The sequence below is a fragment of the Chiloscyllium plagiosum genome, chromosome 17, assembly GCF_004010195.1.
Source record: "Chiloscyllium plagiosum isolate BGI_BamShark_2017 chromosome 17, ASM401019v2, whole genome shotgun sequence".
In the NCBI taxonomy this organism is placed as follows: Eukaryota; Metazoa; Chordata; class Chondrichthyes; order Orectolobiformes; family Hemiscylliidae; genus Chiloscyllium; species Chiloscyllium plagiosum.
The window spans coordinates 59,654,035-59,675,418 of NC_057726.1; the positions used below are offsets into that span (position 1 = coordinate 59,654,035).

Genomic DNA, 21,384 nt, shown 5'->3' on the forward strand with positions numbered 1-21,384 from the left:
ACACTGCCACCCCCCCCCCACCCCAACCCCATCCAACACCGCCCCCAAACCCATCCAACGCTGCTCCCCTTCCCCGTCTCTGGGGCAGCAGCACTGGACACCAACAATAAGACTGCTGGTGCTGTTGCTGCCTTTGTGGAGTAAGTCTCGAAATAGCGCGCATGCACGCGCACACACAACTTTTTCCTGCAACGTTTTGACAAGTTCCACCTCTGCCCTGTACAGGACAATGTTGGTCAGATTATCTGGGGAAAGGGGGCAGGGGGGGTTTAGGGTTCACCATTCTGTATAACTCCAGGGCAAGTATGGGGAGAGAGGGCAGGAGGTCAGTCATTTGGAGACGGTGCCTGTTTAATCACTGTAAACAAAAGACATGATCACTGTTGGAGACACGTCTTTGATGCAATGTTTCTATCGGGACCTCGAGATCTCCTTCGGATAATTGGTATTCGGATGATCGAGGTTCCTCTTGTATCAGGGGAAAAATAAACGCTGGATATGTCAGCACTGAATCTGAATCAGGTGGCGGCAAAGGCTTTTACCCATCATCCTTTTTACATGTGTACACATGTTCAGGCAATCCATTTTTGAGATGGAAATCTGAAGTGCCAAGGTGACCACAATAGGATCATTAGGCATTTAAGGCTAACCTGAAGCCAGTGTGCAAGGGCCAATTCAGCAAAGTTAGGCATATGCGTGGGGAGGCAGCAGCACTGTGCTCATATCACTGACTAATAATCCAGAATCCCAAATTAATATTTTGGAGACATGGATTTCATTTCCACAATGGTAGATGGTGAAATAGGAATTTAAAAGACCTGCAATTAAAAGGAATGGTGACTGTCAATTGTTGTAAAGGCCCATTTTTTTCATTCATGTCCTTTTGGGAAAGAAACCTGCTATCTTTACTCGGTCTAGCTGACATGCAACTCCAGGCCCTCAGCAACTCTTAATTGCATTCTGGGCAAACCATGCTGGCTTAGCCAGTGATGCCCACATCCCATGAACCAATTGGAAAATAAAGCCAACAGTACTGTGCACAGTGGAATTACTTTATGAATAATTTTGGCCAATTTGGAACTCAATCATTATTTCTGACCAATTCATATGAGTCCACAAATAGGAGTACTGACATACAACTGTTGATGCGCTGCAAGAATTATGTGCAATACAATTTAATATTCATTTTGCCAGAGAAAACCTTACCAGGTATCAAATATCATGACCAAACTGGCTTTCATGAAGGATTACAAATGATATTCAGGAAAGAGAAGAAAGAGTAGGGATCATGGTGATTTGGCAGCAAATCTAAAAGGTATACGTGAAAGTAAACCACAGATGCATTTTTTCCTGTTCAGTTACAGCAAATATGCAGAGCTGGGCTTAGAATGAATCATTACAACACAGGCTTTTGGTTCCCTATAAATCGGTTGCTGGGTTAAAGCAAGTTGCCCTTCAACTCTCAGCAGAATTATCAATAGATCATCACTCAATGGAACTACACCTGAAGATTGGAAAGCACCTAACAAGCAGAAATATCTTGATGATATCAACTTTGGTGTGGAAGAAAATTTGACCAGATTTGACACACAATGTCTGTAGAAGCCATTTTTGTCACAAAGCAATTTTTGCAGTAAAATGTAGACTGCTAACGAAGTGCTGTTAGAGCCTAAGCTGCCTGGCTTTAAATAGGCTCGAATATTTGAAGCAAATTTTCTCAACTCCGCTCTCTGTCAAGCACAAACTGTGCAGACATGATGAATAATTCTGTTGCCTCAACATTTACACTAGAAAAGGAGGAGGATAGCTTGCCACAAATCATGAAGCAATTAATACTGGAGCAAGGACAGGGACTGAACTAATGCAAATAAAACATCGATAATTAGGAAATTAAATTGAACAAAAGAATGTCAAATCCCCAAGACCTGATGGTTTCCATATGTGGGCATTAAAGGAAGAAATTAGAGTTTATTGCAGGTGTTTTAACTATAATGTTCCAGAGTTCCCTAGATACAGGAATTATCGCTCTGGATTGGACAATTTTAAGAAGGGCAAATGAGGAATACCAAGGAATCACAGAGCCGTCAGCCAGACATCTGTGGTGGGGAAATTGGTGGGGTCTATAATTAAAGATGGGGTAACTGAACACCCGAAAAATAATCAGGAAGAATCATGACAGATAGGTCATGCCCGACAAAGCTCCATGAGTTTTTTTTGAGGTAGCGACTATGGTAGTGGACAGGGAAACGTCTGTGAATAAATGGACTTACCAAAGTATTTGGTGAAGTCCCACACATGTGTCTATTAACTAAGGCAGAAGCCATGGAACTGAGGGAAAATTACTGACATTGCTGGGAAATTGTTTGAATGGCAGATAACAGAAAGTAGAGATAATGGGCAGGTATTCAAATTGGCAGGATGGTCTCCCACGAGGATCTACGAGACTTCATCAGTTATTCACGTTATTTATTAAAGATCTGGATAATGGCATAGAAAGTCATATATTCAAATTTATCAAGTGCTGATGACACTTAGTGCAGATAATATTGTAAAATTACAAAGGGAAATTGATATATTTGGTGAATGGGCAAAATTATGGTCGACTGACTTCAATGTAAGCAAGTGAGGTTATTCATTCTAGTCTGAAAAAGGATAGAACAGGATATCTTCGAAAGAACTTCAGATGCATTGAGTTGTACAATGCCATGAACAAGTGCAGAAAATAATTAAGACGACTAGCAGAATGCTGGCTTAATATCAAGACAACTGGAATATACAAATGCAGAAGTCATGTTGCAACTATACAAACCCTGGTTGGACCCCATGGAATACTGTGAGCACACCTCGGTACACTTTCGGAAGGATTTATTGGTCTTGAAGGGAATACATACAGTTCTATGTTTACAAGAATAATACCTGGTCTTCAGGACTTAACTTCTAAAGGAGAGATTATACAATCTAGCTTTCTTTTCTCGAGAATTTTGAAGGTTAAAGGGTGACCTGATCAAAGTCTTCACATTATTAACAATAAAAGATAGGGTAGATAAAGATAATCTCTTTCCACTGATTGGAGATTCTAGAACTAGGGAACATACCCTAAGAATTAGGGATAAACCATTCAGGAGAGATGTTCAGAAGACTTCTACACACAGAGGTTTAGAACTCTCTTCCACAAACTGCAATGGATGCTGGATCAGCTGTTAATTTCAAATCTGAGATAGATAATTTTTTTTAATTATTAAGCAAAGGTATTAAGAGATATGAGCCAAAGACAGGAGTTAGACCACAGATCAGCCATGACCTCACTGAATGGCAGGACATTTGTGATGGGCTGAATGACCAACTCCTGTATCTATGTTTCAAACTGTGAACTGTATGTACAGGTTTCTTATTCAACTACAGCAAGATCAGAAGAATTGTACTGAAGCGTACAGATAAGAAATACAACTGCTCAGACACATCGACTTGTTGTTGTAGTCAAATGAGTACTGTATAACCAAAGTACAAATGGAGGAAAATCAGACAATACATGCACAGAATCCAAATGTACATGCAAACACAATGTAGAGAGCTCACACTGAGAGAAACATAAAATGTTCACCTCTCACAGATAGCCAAGTTATAATGACCAGATCATTCACAAACATATGGGTGCACATATGAGAGTGTGAAAAATGCACCTCTGAAGTAGAGTGATTTTCTATGTATATCTGAAGGCAGATAGAGCCTTCATTTAATTCTTATTGAATAGGAGCAACTTGGAACTCTCTCCCAGTACTTCATAGCAACACCCCTCTGGGACAAGTGGCAAATGGCAGGCAGATTTGCTTCCCAGTGGAGAGGGAATATAAAGAAAAGAGGGCGTTAATCAGTTGCTCCAACTTCAGAAATTAAACAAACCAGAGCATTCACAAGAGCCTTAAGACTTATTTAAGGCCCATGTATGAGCTGTAACTGTAACAGTATTCAATTGCAGAAATTCTTGGTGAAGCCAATTGGCAAATTTTCCACTTTCTGTACTTATTCATGAGGTTTATAGCAGATTGCCACTTACCTGCAACTGTTTACGTAACTTGCTGCACTCTTCTGTCAAGAACTGTAGTTGGAGGCGACACTGAGCAGATTCCAACTCTGCTTTCCGACGCATCATCTGCTCCTTCTCCAGATCACTGCCCAGGAGAAAGGTCAAAGTGAAGATAAAAGGGACAAAATTCAAGCAATTCCCTATATTTTGAGAAGTAGTGCAAGTTGAAATGACTCTCAGACAGCCAAGTGATAATAATCAGATCATTTGTGTTGATAGCAGTAGCTAAAGGGATAAATATTCACCAGCATATGGGTGTGCAAGTGAGATTGCGAAAAATGCACCTCTGAAGTAGTGTGATTTTCTACGCATATCTGAAGGTAGATAGGGCCTTGATTTAATTCTTATTGAATAGGAGCAACTTGGAGCTCTCTCCCAGTACTTCATAGCAACACCCTTCTGGGACAAGTGGCAAATGGCAAGCAGATTCTTTGCCCAGAGGAGAGGGAATGTAAAGAAAAAAGGGTGTTTATCTTTCATATCGACAGGGGTCAGATTCACAATGAACCTTTTCAAAGGACTGAGATCAGATGTTTTAGCCATATTCACAGGTCATTATTTTGTAGAGATCGGACTAAGTCAAGAACAGTGCCATAACATTGAACAGAATTTCTAAGTACTAAATGAATATTAGCAAATAATTAACATTTCCTAGTTATCAATATTGTCTTTACCTTTGTTTGCAATATGTTGGCTAGGCTCGAAAGAGAGGTTTCAGAAATATTTGCAAAGTTGTCACAAGACAAAGGAAAAACACAGTAATAACATCATTCTGAATGTTATCTTCTATTTTCCTTCCACTGTATATTTACGGAACAATAGTAAGAAAGGACTCAAGAGTTTTATCCTCACTCCATGGGAAGAACACACTTGGTTTCTGCTGGAGTGCCCAAGATAGGAGTGCAACTAAGTTTGCTGGAGCTGCTGTTATCAGTTTCTTCCTCTGGTCAAGCAGAAGCACTATGTTGCTCATCACACAACACCAGGTTATAGTTCAACAGGTTTAATTGGAAGCACACTAGCTTTCGGAGCGTCGCTCCTTCATGAAGCGACGCTCCGAAAGCTAGTGTGCTTCCAATTAAACCTGTTGAACTATAACCTGGTGTTGTGTGACTTTTAACTTTGTACACCCCAGTCCAACATCGGCATCTCCAAATTATGTTGCTCATATACACTTGCACAACCTGGAGATTCTCGTCTCAAGGGGTTGTAGCTGACCTATCCTCCAAGCAATCAAGAGAACCTGGCCTCAACAGGAGAGGCTAGGAAGTGGGTAATACAGCCTCAAACACGTGAGGTGGCATTAACAGCTTCAGCTCTCTACTTAATATTATGGTATTCACTTTATTTGAACAACTTTATATTTTATCAGGAGCTTCTTGAACTATTTCCCTCAGCTTTAACTCTGGCAAGATCAATTGACTGGTCCTCCCTCTACATCTACAGTGGCACAACTATGCACATAACATCTAATATGCTAAAGTGGCAGACACAGATCCTGAAAAAAATGGTGGTAGCGAAGCAATGGAATACAAAGCCACTTAAGAAAGCAGTTCATCTCAGAGCCAACCCAATTGGGTTGGGAGTGGAGTCACATGTAGGTAAGATGACAAACCTTCTTCTCTGACAGATTGGGTTTTAATGATAATCTGACAACTTCAAGATCACTTAAATCAATGTCAGATGATTTACAGTGAAAACTAATCCAGTTACAAAACCATTATATTACCATATCTACAACTGGGCTGTAGATTCTGAACTTGGGTAACTGACCCCACGCACTTCCTTTGATTCATACATATAACACCTCCCTGTGCTCTCTTTAACATTTGCATATCATTTTTTCAGCTTTCTGACTTGACCAATACAAAGGATTCCAAGTATGACAAACCTTTCTCATGGTTCCCCCACTGGAGTTAGATAATTTTAAACGTATGAATCTGAAAGCAATGGGAGTCACAAGTATTTTTGCATCATCAACAAATACCTCTTCAATCGTTCTTGCTCACTGGTATCCACAGCTTTCAATGTTGGAGCATACAGCACCACTACATCCGACCGCTTAGCCTTCTTATTACACTGTAGAAGTCAAAAACAAATCAATTATAGTTCAGTGATACAGCAGTTTCAATGGAATATATAGGATCACATTTCTCTAAGAAGGAGGCTGTGCGTGACCTAATTAAAGATTTTGGAAATTATGAAATATTTTGACATACTAGGTAGAAAAAGGATGTTTTTGCTTGTGGAAAAGAGCAAGGTAAGAGGCCATTACTGCATAATTGTCAACAAGAGTTAAAATTGCTCATTCAGAAAAAAAACTTATCTATCAGAAAAGTATGGAAAATGTAGAACCCATCCCACAGTGATTCAAGAGACCAATGTACTTAAAGGAAGAATAGACAAATACATGAAGGAAGAAAAAAAATGCTTACACTGATAGATTTAGTTCAGTGACAACTGGAGGAGGCTCAAGTGCAATCTAAGATCTGACAGTGGTATTATTGTTAGACTATTAATCTAGAAACTCAGCTCAATGAACTGGGAACCCACGTTCAAACCTCATCACAGCAAATGGCAGTATGTGAATTGAATTAGAAAAGAAGTCTGAAATGAACAATCTACTGATGACCATGAAACCTGTCAGAAAAAGCCACCTGGCACATTAATGGGAAGGGAAGGAAATCTGCCACTCTCACCTGATTGGGCCAATATGTGGTTCCAGTCAACAAAGAAACAAAAAACTGACATCAACTGAGACACAGTAAAAGACAACAGCAGAAAGAGCCCTGTTGACCCTCCTTACTGACATCTGGCAGCTAATGCCAAACTTAGCTGTCTCAAAGATTAGTCAACCAACAGCTTATGCGACAGTCATACTCGTGGAATCTCATGCGACTGACAATGTCCCAGACAACACTATCACCATCCTTGGAAATATCCTGTTCCACTGGAAGGACAGATCCAGAAGTGACGCAGTGGTAGACAGTTGGGAGGGAGTTGCACTGGGAATCCTCAATATTGCCAGTGGACTCCATGACATCACATTGCTTCAGTTTAGAAACGGGCAAGGAAGCCTACTGCTGGCTCCATGCACTGTTCTCCTTCCACTGCTAAATCAATACTCTGCCATGTTGAACAACATTTGGAGGAAGCACGGATGGTAGCAAGAGTGCAAAATTTACTCTGGTTGAAGAATTTTAATGTCCACCACCAACAGTGACTTGAACTGATCGAGTCCTGAAGGTCATAGTTGTTAAACTGGATCTGCTGCAGGTGGTGAGGGAACTATCAAGAGGGAAAAACACACTTGACCTCATCCTTACCAATCTGCCAGCTTCAGATGCATGACAGTATCAGTAAGAGTGATCACCACACAGTCCTTGTGGATATAAAGTGCTGCCTTTACATTCAGAATACCCTCCATCACACTGTGGGCACTTTCGCTACACTGAATAGGCAGACTTCAAATAAATCTAGACTTGGCATCCATGAGGGACTGTGGGCCATCACCAACAGCAGAATTGTACTCCAGCACAACCTGCAGTCTCATGGTCTGGTATATTCCCAACTCAACCATTACCATCAACGCTGTGATCAATCCTGGTTCAATAGAGATTTCAGGAGGGCACGTCAGAAGCAGTACCAGACATACTGAAAAATGAGGTGTCAACCTGGTGACGCTACCAAACAGGATTACTTGTATGCAAACAGCATAAGCATCACGTAATAGACAGAGCTAAGCCTCCTTTCAAAATCATCAAGGGCTATGCTCACTGTAAAGCACAACCAGAACTGTAATCTCTTGTTGAAAAAGAAAATAAGTTCTAGAATATTGTCACTCTGTTTGCTTTGAATTTAGCCAAGTCTACTTAGCACTGTATGTGAGCACAAGGTAGACTATAATCAAGCTTCAGGCTTCATTTCAAGTGCCGTTTACTGCTCTACAGATTCACCCCTCCTGTTGAAATGCAGTGAAACCCATCATTATCAGAACAAGGAAGACTATAACCACTGTGGAGTCTAACTCAGTGGTCTAATTCACTTGGTCAGTTCTCACTATCGTGAAACTCTGGTGAAAATACAAGTATTTCATTCTTATTTCCGAAAGCATGCTGCAAACCTACCTGTGGACATTTTCCTCCTTGTTTCCTCAGCCACCGGTCAATGCAGGTATAGCCAAAGAGGTGACCACACCGCAGTGTGACAAGACGGTGCTCTCCTGCATTCGTCCATGGCTCAAAACAGATTGAGCACGTATTCCCTTCATCATCAAAGGCTGGCTTGGTGCCTTTGGCACATGCTGTGTCTTCCTTCACATTTAAGCTGTCTTCTGAATGTAAGGTCATACTGTCCTAAAGACAAAGCATTCAGTTAGAGGCACAAGGATTCTGCAAAACCTCTTTTGGATCTATTTTATATGTTCGAATAGATAGTGAGAGACCAGAATACCTTCTCAACATCGTTAAATTTCAACAACTTTTTCAATATTCTAAACTGTCACTCTTGTTCTTGTGAACTGTTCAGGATGGTTCTAGATTTACAACAGTGTCATGCTTTCATTTGAATAGAATGACCAATAACAAAAGCTGACTGAAGTGTTTGTTCCATGCAGTACACCACAGGAAGGAGTTTTCACTAAAGCTGCAAAAAATAAGGGCTTAAGAGACCACTTCTGAACAGATCCCATAGCTCCCTTTCTGCTCTTTCATTTATTTTTTTCAATTAACTGTAGTAGATCAGTCTCTTAACTATTGCATTATTTCAAGCATAGAGGATCTTATCCTTGTATACAGATCTCGGTGTAATTCATTACAACCATAACTCCATGTCAACAGTTAACTGACTAAACGTTAATAAAAATAATCCATGCATTTTCCAGCAGTTTCTTTTAGGAATGTACCCAATATTAAATATCAATCTTTTTATTTCAAGAGTTAAGGATTTTACTACTTATCAGTGTGTAATACTGAATATTAAAGAGTTAATTTGCTCCACTGACCTGCAAGAAATTGAATGCCCTGGGGGTAAAGTGGTGGTGTCTTTGTCTTACAGGTGGAATGCGGGAGGTTTACACAGCCATTTCCTTGCCATTCAGAGATGATTTACATTTCCATCCAGAAATCAGTAAGAATGTTACAGTTGGAATTTGACTACTCCCCTATACAGAGGAACCTGAATTATCCGAACGAGGTGGGCGGGCACTATTTCATTCAGATAATTGATTATTCGGTTAATCAATTCAATGCCTTTCCTCTGGGGATCAGAGGTTTCTATTAAGTCTGCTCCCTGTTCAGGAAACTAGCAGAAGTACAGCACGCACGAGCCCCCGCCCACCCCTAAACACCGCGCCCCGCCACCCCCCAACCCTGTCCACCATTAACAAGACTGCTGCTGCTGCCTTTTGAGGGGTGGCATTCCAGGGCATTCACTCCAAATAGTGCGCGCGTGCATGGCACACACACACATCTTTTTATTGCAACTTTTTGACAGTTCCACCTCTGCCCTGTATGGAACAGTTAGAGACATTATCTGGAGAAGGGAGGGAGAGTTTAGGGTACATGCCTGTGTAGAACTTCAAGGACAGTGTGGGGGGGGGGAAGGCGGGGTGTGGGAGGTCAGTCATTTAGAGAGAGTGCCTGTGCTCCCATCAGTCCAGGACTATTATCAGCAGCACTTTTAATCACTGTAAATGAAAGGCGCGATCAATATTGGACGCATCTGTTTGATCTGTTGGGACCTCGAGATCTCCTTCGGACAATCCGATTTTTTGGATAATTGGTATTTGGATTATCATGGTTCCTCTATAGTTACAAAAAACAATTTGCAACAGATTTGACCATTCAGGGATGATTTACATTTTCATTGCTTCTGGAGGTGGAGTGGTCACTGCATTGTATCTTGAGTGGCATGTGACTATGAGGGGATGGCTGAGGGTTGTCTTGTGGGCAGTACTAACTGTGATGTAAAGAGTTTTGTACAAAGGAAAGACTGTTTCCTTTGTTTAGTGAATGCTTTTGCCATGACCCTGTAAGCTCTGCGAGGTGTGTTCAAGGTTCCTCCAGAAAGCTTGTCCTGTACTGTGCTTAATAAATTTGGTTGCTTGTTATAGAAATTGGTGCATTGCAGTTGAATCAAGTGTGTAAGAATCTCAGAAAAAAAGAACTTAACAATGCAACAAAACTAAACTGAATGTGGTGTGAAGGTCAAATGCCCAGGAAGAAACTGTGTCCACTTTTCCATAAAAACAAATTTTGTGCTCAACTTGAATCACAATTGTGTGCATCAGAGCCAAGAATGACCACAGTTGACATGTTAAGCTTACAAGTTACAAATTCCATCAGTTATTTTGCACTACAATACACCCCCTATAACCCAAAACACCTCTCTCCCTAGTCATTAAATTCACCCACACTCAGTCTCAAAGTATAAGCAGAACTTGCAAGCCACTCCATAAAGATTTGCTTTATCGACTTATCAGTTATTTTTCTCAGACTGCTAAATATTGTTGGGACAATTGAGAACACAAGGCCATGTCCTGGCACCTCATGACCAACATTCCTGCTATTTACTTCTGAGTGCATTGTGATTTTTTCTTTTAAGGATGCAGCAATATTCAGGTTACTGCAAACTGCGCAGCTTGGAAAGAACAACATTTGGTTGTACAAAATAGTGGAATATCAACCTATGCTATCATTAAGCCATGATACATTGCACACATCACCAAAACACACCAATTGCATAAAACAAAACTGCCTTCTTATTGTTGATCTTAATCCAACTTCATTTCCCCATTTTCGTTCCATATTTCTTACTTCTTCATACCTCCATACCAAACAAAAACATATATCAATCTCTCCCTTTCTACATACAAACATGCATACAAATAAATTAGGAGCAGGAGTTAAGCCACTCAGCCATTCAAGACTGCTCCACCAATGGCCAATCTAATAAATTCACATTTGTACCCTGATAATCTTTCGCCCTTAGTTTATCAAGGATCTATCCACTGCCTTTAAACATTAAAAAGGTTCGAAGATTCTACTTCCATTGCCTTTGAGAATTCCAAAGATTTATGGATCTCAAGACGAAAAAAAAATCTCCTTACCTCAATCTCCTTATCTCTCTGAAATGCCTTTTCTGGAACTCAAAGGCTCAAAGGATACTTGTTACCTATCAGTTATTCCCAGTTAATTGCCATGAAACTCTCAACAATTTTGGTTCAGACAAATCTCTCAACCTTGCAACAGCATGGTAGTTCAGTGATTAGAACTGACACCCCACAGTGCCAGGGTTTCAGGTTCAATTCCACGCTTGGGTGACTGTTTGCACATTCTCCCCATGTCTGTGTGGGTTTCCTCCCACAGTCCATAGATTTGCAGGTTAGGTGGATTGCACATGGGGATTGCAGAGAAAGGGTGGGGGTTTAGTTGGGATTCTCTTCAGATGGTCAATGTGGACTCAATGCACCAAATGGCCTGTAACCACACTGCAAGGATTCTATAATTCTAGATCACAATAAGTTAGGGTGTGGAGATTTAAGGTCGTTCATAGGACAAGATATTTACAGAATTTGAAATGGCTTACCTGCTCTTGATGTACAGATTGTGAATCTCCAGCCTCGACACCTTGAGCTGGTGTGGGATTAACCACAGTTGGGGCACTAGCAGGAGCTGCAAAAGTAATGGACAGACAAGATACTCATGATAGGTGACCTATCATCAATTCAGACCATGACTGAGCACAAAATATTTTAAAATGCTGTTCCCTCACCATTAGAACATGCTGCAAAAATGCAACACTACTTTCCCCAAAGTGATTCATTTGGCCACCTCAGAGGATTAAGAAGAATCAACAAATGGGTGCAGGACTAGAGTCGCATGCATCCTAGATCTGGTAAGGGTTTCAATTACCTCCCCAAAGGCCATTTGCAAATTGGTAACGTCTTTTAAGATAATCTGACATGAGCAAAGACACAAAATAATTCAAGTAATAATTCAAGTTCAAATTCAAAAGCAATCCCATGTCGAGACCTAAAAAGTGTAACAAGTTAGGAAAAGATCCCAGTTCAATTTAACTTAAGATATTTATTTTAAAAATGAGAAATTTGATCATGAAAAGGTATTGTACATCTTATTTCACATCAATGTGAAAATGGATCTGGTGCAAACAGGTTAAAACTGCACCAGTATTCTATAGTACACATTACTCCTTCAATGAACTTCAACAAATTTGCAAATCATGATTTGCTTTTCACAAAACTATACTGACTCTCACTAATTACTTTGAAGATGAAGGTTGTTTTTACGACTCTTCTGACCTTTTCCAAGCTCAAAGGCTATATTTACCTCACTGAAGAAAACAAATTATAAACCCTCCTGCATCGCAGAACCTGTCACAAAGATTTGCATAAGAAGCATGACTAAAATCTTTGGCATCACCCATTCGTAGAAATTTCAAAACATAATGCTTCTTTTCATGTTTTGTTCGAATTCAGTATTACTTCCTACTTGAAATATTTCATCCATTGTACTCATAAAAGCATGGTCGATATTTGGAACTCTCTTCCACACATGGCAAAGGATGATGGATCAACTGTGAATTTTAAATCTTTGATAATGTTTTGTTCATCAAAGGTATTAATGGATATGACCCAAAGAGAGGTATGTAGAGTCACAACACCGATCAGCCACTATCTCACTGAATGATGGAACAAGCTCAAGAAGCTGAATGGCCTACTTCAGGCCCAAGATCGCTGTATTGTCCATTTCAAGACTTCAAAATTGGTACCTGACATTACTTGGTTCCTCGCCAAATAAGCTTTCCAATTCAACAGGAGAATTTTGCCATTTTTGTTTTGGAAGCCTCTGTATGCTGTCCTGAGACTCAACTTTGACGAACTTCAGTGGGACTAGTGTTTTCAAATAAGATCGTTAATAACACTTCTGCCTGACTTCCAATCCAATGGAGGCAAAAGCACCTGATGCTGGACTTTCAAATTTAAATTCTGCTTTAAGCCCATTTACGACATTTAAAAATTCACTGCTCCAACTCCACAAAAACCATCTGTGTGCATCTGAAGTCTGCATCCATCCCATAATGCAATTAAAATGTTGCAAAACTTGCTTTCAACTAGACACAGCTAATTTTAACAAGATCAAATTTGAGAAAAGTGAGCAATATGGTTCATATTCTCATTTATTTAAAATCCACAATATCCTGACTGCATTAAGCACCTCTTTAAGAAGGCAAAGAAACAACTGAGTTAATCTCCCTCAAGAAATATAGTTTTAATATCATTTTCATTTGCAAGGAATCACTAACAAAGCCAATAAAATCTTCAAAACTGCTTTCTGACCAGAGGTGAAACTACTCATATGTTGGCCCCCTAATGTTTCTTCAAAACAACACACCACAAACCTGGTTTTAACTTGAAACAGGGAGAAAATGAGGACTGCAGATGCTGGAGATCAGAGCTGAAAAATGTGTTGCTGGAAAAGCGCAGGTCAGGCAGCATCCAAGGAGCAGGAGAATCGACGTTTTGGCATAAGCCTGAAGAAGGGCTTATGCCCAAAACGACGATTCTCCTGCTCCTTGGATGCTGCCTGACCTGCCGTGCTTTTCCAGCAACACACTTTTTAACTTGAAACGTCCAATCAAGAGACATCTTTTTCATATTTTGTTTGATCTCCCTTTCCTATTTAGTAGTATCCTTTTCAATTGTTAGTGGTTTCATTCTAGGGGCCTGCTCGTACAGGATATGAAGCAAAAACTTTTTTCTGAATTGGAAATTGAAGATATGGACACAGGTGAAGGTCTAGACAGAGAATTATATAACGTTTACAAATAAAATCGATCAAAAAGATGATTTTCTGTATGCTTATGAGGTGTGGTTAGGTTTCGACAAATGCGGACGTAGTGAACATAGCTCTGCTGAAGAAAACGAATTGGAACCCAGCAGACTGCAGAATATCGATTGAGAAAGTTTCCTGGCATTTAAATTATTAGACTACACCAAAGTATTTATTATGGATAAACATTTCATTTAGAAGGGATTAAATTTGCATGTAAGCATTGCCAACACCAATATCAAAAGCACTAAAACATTCCCTTGGAAAGCATCCATTTCCCGCAGGGTTCACAGTGTTAAATGAGCCAGTTGACCATACAATAAATGGGGTATGTGGCATTTATAGACTAGCAAGACCATCTAGAAAGAAGTCACAGGTAACAATTCAATATAAATTTTAACAAGGGGAAAAAAATGACTAAATCTTTTTGGCAATCTTGTGATAAGAAGTGAATTTAGGACTCAGAATAAAAGAACGAACTGCAGAGATACCCAGGATGTGGACAGTTGATGTTTCAGATGTAATTCATAGTAGACTATAGTGTTTCAAACTATCCCAGATGGCCTTTGAATCTATACACAAAATGGAAGATTCAGAAGATGAAGGAGGGGTATGGATCAAAGAGACAGCATTGGTTTTGATCACCAGAAGTTTCAGCCCAGTAACAAATGTATTCGTGGCAGAATCTTTGAGTTGTGCAATATTATATCCAGGTCCATGTCAACAAGGTATGGAAAAAAACTAGCTCAATTATTGAGTAATAAAGTTTGAAATAAAGTTAATGATTTGAGTGTTCCGCTGTGTTCAGATTTGGGGGCTTCAGGAGCACATCAAAGTCTTTCAAAAGAAAATGGTTGTTCCTTCTAAAATAGTTGGAATCAGTCATTGTATGAGAACAGATGTTATACAGTTGGTTCTGATATAATGCCATAGTTCCATTCTCGTGTGATCTTGCGTTATAAGAAAATCACACAATAGCTACATCATTTAAACTAATGGGGCCAGAATCTCGTTGTAGCCAATACAGCTCAAAAAAGTTCTCCAAATAATGGTCTAATTTCTTCAATTGCATTAAAGCTAAATCACATGAAGAAACAGACAGTGTAGCAGAACAGACAGTTTAAATATTTTAAGCTAGAAATGACAAAACCTCATGTGAAAATGGATATGGAAAGCAAAGCTAGTGCATTCAGAAAATCTGTAAATGTGATGAAGCGCTTATGCCCAAAACGTCAACTCTCCTGCTCCTTGGATGCTGCCTCACCAGCTGTGCTTTTCCAACACCACACTCTTTGACTTCTGATCTCCAGCATTTGCAGTCCTCATTTTCCCCTGCTAAATATGAGAAACAAAGTTCCATCCAGGCAACTCTTCCAACTCCTGATCTAGGGCTCAAAGCTGGAACAAACATGTCAAAATGAAATGGATACATGGAAGCAAATGAGAGAGATTTGAAATCCTAATAAAGATAAAAGAGGAATTTACTTCTTGGTAGTTATCCTTAAAAAATAGTTTTACTGACGCTTCACAAACTTACTCACCTGATGAAGCTGCTGCAGACTCATCACCCTCATATTCATCCTCTATTTCTGTGGTGCTGCCACTCTCCTCCGACTCACTGAGATCAGTGCTCAGATCGGTACTCGAATCTTCACTGCTCACCTCATCTCCATATTCAACTGCTAACCTGACAGATTCTGTGTGCTGCTGCCTGTTAACACGGAAGTAGTTGTCAAGAGCTCCAGACCTGGAAATTAAGAGGATTGCATGCAAGTCACATTCCATACAGCAGAAGATTAAAAAACAGTTAGCTGCATTTTCAGTCAAAGCATGTCAGTTGGACCTGCAGCTTCTGCTCCAAAGAACTCTTTTAGTTCATTTGGACCTTAGTTTGTGCCCAAGAATCAATGCTAACAAAGTCAAATGTAGCTGTGCCTTTGGGAGAGAGAATCAGGTACCAGTGCATCACAATCTAGCTTACAAAGTAATTGACCATGAGATTTTTAGGGGCTAAATCCAGTTTTTATTAAACTGGTGCACTTCCATTTTCTGATCCTTTCCACAAACTTAGTTACCTATTGGGAGCTTTCAAAGCCCTTGTTCTGCACATTTCAGAGCACAGTGCATCAATATGCTGCATTGTCTCTCTTCCAACATCAATGTTCTTCTACCATACATCAGCTGTTCTAGTCCTTTAAACTGAAAGTAAATGTTCCTCGACACTGTCCCCATCAAACAACCCCAGGACAGACATAAAGCAAAGCTCCCTCCATGCCACCCCCAACCCAACACCTCCAGGACAGGCTAAGCATGGGGCTAACTAAGAATCAGCTGTTCCTAACCTGTCCAGCTAGCAGTAACTCAATGCTGTTGCTGTTTTGAAAATTAATTCTGGGGAATAATAGAATAATGCTACTGAACTAGTAATCCAATGGCTTGAATGAATGGTCTGGAGACAAATTCAAATTCCACCTCTGAAGAGCCAGATTTTCAGTATATGTAATTAGAAAGTGGAAACTGAAATAAGGAACAGCCATTTTTATAATCAGTGTTTGAAATGGTGGCTGCAGTCTTAAAAGCAAGTAACATGACACCCATTACAGACATCATGTTAAACAACTGTTTGGAAAAGCAGTAATTGAGGGATTCTATCTTAGTGCTTTTGCTGGCAACAACTGTCTATGGACAGTTCTGAGAGACAGAGACAGAGAGATAGATTTCAGTTCTTCTCTAGCTCAAGAACAATCTCTTGGTTCTCTGCAATCAAAACTGATAATAAACCTAAAGAAAAATAGTAGTTGTAAATTGCAAACTTTTAACTGGTATATCACAGACTTTTAAAAAGTATATCAGCCACCTTTTGTCTCCCACCAACCAGTGGAAGGAAGCAGAGAGAGCCAATTGAAGCCATGCACTAGCCTATTGTCATAGGATAAACTCAACAATGGTACCCAGTAAAAAGACTACTGAACTACTGTTCCTGTTTTTCTCCTGAAACAATCTATTTATCCTGTTTATTTGTGTGTGTGGGTGAAGAGGAGTTTGTAAGAGGATTTGAGTCTTAATTAAGTATTATATGCTGACAGTTTATAACTTTTTACCTGTAGCTAGAGTCTATTCATTTGTAATAAATTGCAATTCTTGTTCAGAAAAGAAACCTGGCCCATGCTTTCTATCAATCGGAGTCCGAAGGCCAGGTCAATGGGGGAACTTTGCGTACTTTGTAAAATGTTTAACTTTCAAAGTTTGGGAGAAGATTTGTAGCTCGGGTGCTCGTTGCTGTGGTTCTGTTCGCCGAGCTGGAAGTTTTTGTTGCAAACGTTTCGTCCCCTGTCTAGGTGACATCCTCAGTGCTTGGGAGCCTCCTGTGAAGCGCTTCTGTGGTGGCCGGTATATTGGCTGTAGTGGCCGGTATATTGGGTCCACATCAACAAACACATAGACCTGGACCCAAAATACCGACCACTACTGCGGACAGCTGAAACTGACAACCGGAAGCGGCAGGGACAGGCCACTATAAATGCCGGAGGAAACACCACAGAAGCGCTTCACAAGAGGCTCCCAAGCACTGAGGATGTCACCTAGACAGGGGACGAAACGTTTGCAACAAAAACTTCCAGCTCGGAGAACAGAACCACAGCAATGTTTAACTTTTGGTGATAACTCCAGGAACAGTGGGTCTCAACTCCCAGCACACTCCCAGCACACTCCCAGCACACTCCCAGCACACTCCCAGCACACTCCTGTGCAGCTGAACAAATTGAAATTCACTTTACTAACAGATTTGGAATAAAATTAGTTGTGATCATAAACAACTGAACTGTTGTAATAAAGAATGTTGCTCACTCATGCATAGGCTGGGAAATCTACTGTACCGTATCCCACCAATGACTTGTTCCCTTAAGAGGAACCTTGATTATCCGGCATTCAATTATCTGAATATCGGATTATCTGGCGAGACTGCAAGTTCTTGATGCTCAGCTAAACTACGTTATCTGGCATTCGATTACCCGGAATTCAATTAACTGAACAAAATACTGCCTGCCCATGTCTTTCGGATAATTGAAGTTCCTCTGTAGTTGGTGGATAAGTTTTTGAGTGGAGTTCCTGGTCAGAGAATTTCCAGCCTCATAACTGATCTTTGCAGTCAGAATATTCATACGGCTGGTCAATGTTAACCCCAGAATGTTGATGATGGGAGATTCAGCAATGGTCATGGGGTTCAATGTCAAGGACAGGTGGTTAAATTCTCCCTAATTAGAGATGGTTACTACCCAGTTCCTATGTGATATGAATATTACTTGCCCTTTATCAACCCAAATCTCAGTAATGTCCAGGTGTTGCAGCAAACAAAGCCGAGCCTAATTCAGTATCTAAGCAGTTGAGAATGATGTTTAACACTGTGCAATCGTCAGTGAATGTCCTCACCTCATTTCAAGCAGCTAAAAATAATTTGGTCTGGACTATTACTCAGGAACTCCTCAATAATCATTTCCAATTGAGATGATTATTCATCTTCATTCCCTGGTGGGATCTGAACATCACTGGCAAAGCAAGCATTTGTTGTCCATCCCGAATGACTCTGGAACTGGGTGGCTTACTAGTTTATTTAGAAGGCAGTTAAGAGATAACCACACTACTGTCACTCTGGATTGACATGTTGGCCAAGCTAAGTAAAGATGTCTGATTTCCAAAAGGATATTCAGATATAGCCCTTACTGATAATCTGGTAGATTCATGATAACCATTAACAAGATAGCTCGTTATTCAAAATTTGTTTGTTGAATTTGAATTCATTTATTTGCCATGATGGGATTGACTAATGTACCCACAACAGTTGTGTGAGTAGTCAAACTATTCGTCCAGTAACATCACACTGTGCTATCATTCCTGACATTCAATTTACTGGAATGAGCCATAATGTTCCCTCAAAAACAATCCTGAAATTATAATTTCTAACGTCTTCTCTAAACTCAGTTTGCTTGCCATCTGGGTCAGTCCAAGCACAATCTTCATTTTCTCTTGCTACCCAGAAACCCATTCTCCAGAATCATGTAATTTTCAGATGCAATTTATCCAGCGTCCGCCATGCTTGCTTCTCAATTTCCAGTTTCCAGCTTGTTGAAATGGTGCTCGGTGGTTAGCATTGCTGCTCCACAGCAGGAGGAACCCAGGTTCAACTCCATCCCCAAGCAACCATCTGTGTGAAGTCTGCATGGGTCTCCTCGGGGTGCTCCAAATTCCTCCCACAGTCCAAAGATTTGCAGGTTATGTGGATTGGCCATGCTAAATTGCACGTAGTGTCAAGGGATGTGCAGGCTAGATGGATTAGCCACAGGGAAATTCAAGGTCATAGTGATAGGGTAGGGAGGCGAGATGCCCTTTGGAGGGGTGTGGACTAAATGGGTTGAATGGCCTGCTCCCATATTGTAGGGATTCTATGATTCTATAATTCGATTGTCAGCAAGCAGCAACTAATTCAACAACAGCGCAACATTAATCCTGTACTATAGCAATTTACCACCAAATAGTTTCAGAGGTTACCTGGATGACGAAGATCTCTGAGAAACGCTTGTTCCCGGCTGACGGCGACCATTCCTCCTCAACTGCCGGCGCTGGTGACCAGGTCTTTGCCCGAGGGAAAAGTGCTGTGCTACAGTTCTCAGTGCCCCTTGCAGTCTTTGAAGTTCCTCAGTGAGTAATGCTGCTTCCAGTCCACCACTGTGAGCAGTTGAAGGGGCTTCAGTTCCAGACAGCGCTCTTAATTCTTCACCAAGGGGGGCAGTACTTGGGCCCTCCCCTGTCGGCATCAAAGCTGGGTCACGGAAATTCAATTGTGCTGGAACAGCTTCCTCCTCTGGCTGCATATCCACATCGACCACTTGCTGAGCCATTCCTCAGACAGAGAGGAACACAAATTAGCGAGTGGGAGGAAAGGTTCTGCAAGTTCAAAGACATCACGGCGGAATTAATACGAACATTTTAACATCGGAAGTGTAGAAGGCAGATACAATTACAACATTTAAAAGACATCTGGACAGATACTGGATAGGAAAGGTTGAGAGGGAGCTGGGCCAAACACAGACAAGCGGGATTAAGTTCTGTTTAGGAAACCTGGTCAGCATGGACAAATTGGACCAAAGAGTCTAATTCCTTGTCATATGACTCCATACAAACGTGATGTGGAGGTGCCAGTGTTGGACTGGGATGAACAAAGTCAGTAATCGCAGGTCACCAAGTTATAGACGGGAACACCAAGTGACTTCACCTGACGAAGGTGCAGTGCTCCAAAAGCTAGTGATTTCAAATAAACCTGCTGGACTATAACCTAAGATTGTGTGACCATATAAACAAGGAAGGGGCCGTATAGGAAGAAGACGAAGGTAAATACGATTTGGAGACACTGGTGTCGGACTGGGGTATACAAAGTTAAAAATCACACAACACCAGGTTATAGTCCAACAGGTTTAATTGGAAGCACTAGCTTTTGGAGCACTGCTCATTCATCAAGACCACAATTCTCCACAATCATCTGATGAAGAAGCAGCGCACCGAAAGTTAGTGCTTCCAAATAAACCTGTTGGACTATAACCCGATGGTAAACACTACATCAAATGAATAAGATTGAGAAACTGGCGCCGAGTAGAAGACATAACGGGGGTGGGAAAGAGGACAGAGATAGATTCAGGTGATGTAGTTTCAGGGGAAAAGGAGGGGAGTGAGCTAGGAGACAGTGCTTAGGGAGTGAGGTTTGGACGATGGCGTTAGGGGCGGTTTAGAGACAGGTTTTCGAGCCTGGGAGTTGGGGACACGGCTGTGATCGGGGGCGGGGAGGTGTAGGGGACGGGAGCAATGCTTGGGCGGCGAATGTGACTGACGCTGGGAAGCTGTTGACTTTACCCTCGGCTGGACAGCCTCAGCCCTGGGACCGGGCCTCGGCCTGCGGTCGAATCCAAACCAGTGGCGGGCGGCGTTGACACCGAGAATGGAGAGATCGGCGGCGCACGGACCGGCCTCCAACTCGAGCTTGGGGATCCGCAGGCCGCACTCTTCATTCACAAACGATGAGCGGAAAGCGGAGCCCTGAGAAGTGCATGTGGTCCCGAAGGTTGAGTGAGAAACAGGGCCAACCCCGCAGCCCGAGCCTAGGCCTCACCGCTCAGCTCCAACCGAAAATCCGCGCCACCTCGAAGGCCGCGGGCCACCGACCGCCCCTTTTCCGGGGGAACCAATAGCAACGTGAACCCACCTGCCAATCAACTTCCATAGCCCAATCCGCGCCGAGATACGCCTGTCAATCACCGAGTGGCTGTTTGTTCTGATGTCCCTGAAGAGGTTCAAGTAACGTCAGACAAAGTGCTCTCCCAATTGGAGTTGCTGAGTTTGGTAAGGAAATAAACGTCCCTCTCTTTGCCCAGGTCCCAGCAGAAAAACTTAACGCCTCACAGC

General features: G+C 41.3%; 1 protein-coding gene across 1 annotated transcript in view; it reads right to left on the minus strand.

The window, feature by feature from the left end:
* Window positions 1-21,154, minus strand: part of rfwd3 (ring finger and WD repeat domain 3) — a 37,457-nt gene extending 16,303 nt beyond the window's left edge. The window contains exons 1-7 of the mRNA XM_043707239.1: window positions 20,836-21,154; window positions 19,480-19,875; window positions 15,477-15,682; window positions 11,672-11,757; window positions 8,212-8,439; window positions 6,072-6,163; window positions 4,055-4,169 (exon numbers count right to left, since the gene is read on the minus strand). Of these exons, the coding sequence (XP_043563174.1) occupies window positions 4,055-4,169; window positions 6,072-6,163; window positions 8,212-8,439; window positions 11,672-11,757; window positions 15,477-15,682; window positions 19,480-19,829 (1,077 nt within the window). The 5' untranslated portion in view covers window positions 19,830-19,875; window positions 20,836-21,154. The remainder of the gene's footprint in view (window positions 1-4,054; window positions 4,170-6,071; window positions 6,164-8,211; window positions 8,440-11,671; window positions 11,758-15,476; window positions 15,683-19,479; window positions 19,876-20,835) is intronic.
* Window positions 21,155-21,384: the final 230 nt, after the last annotated feature.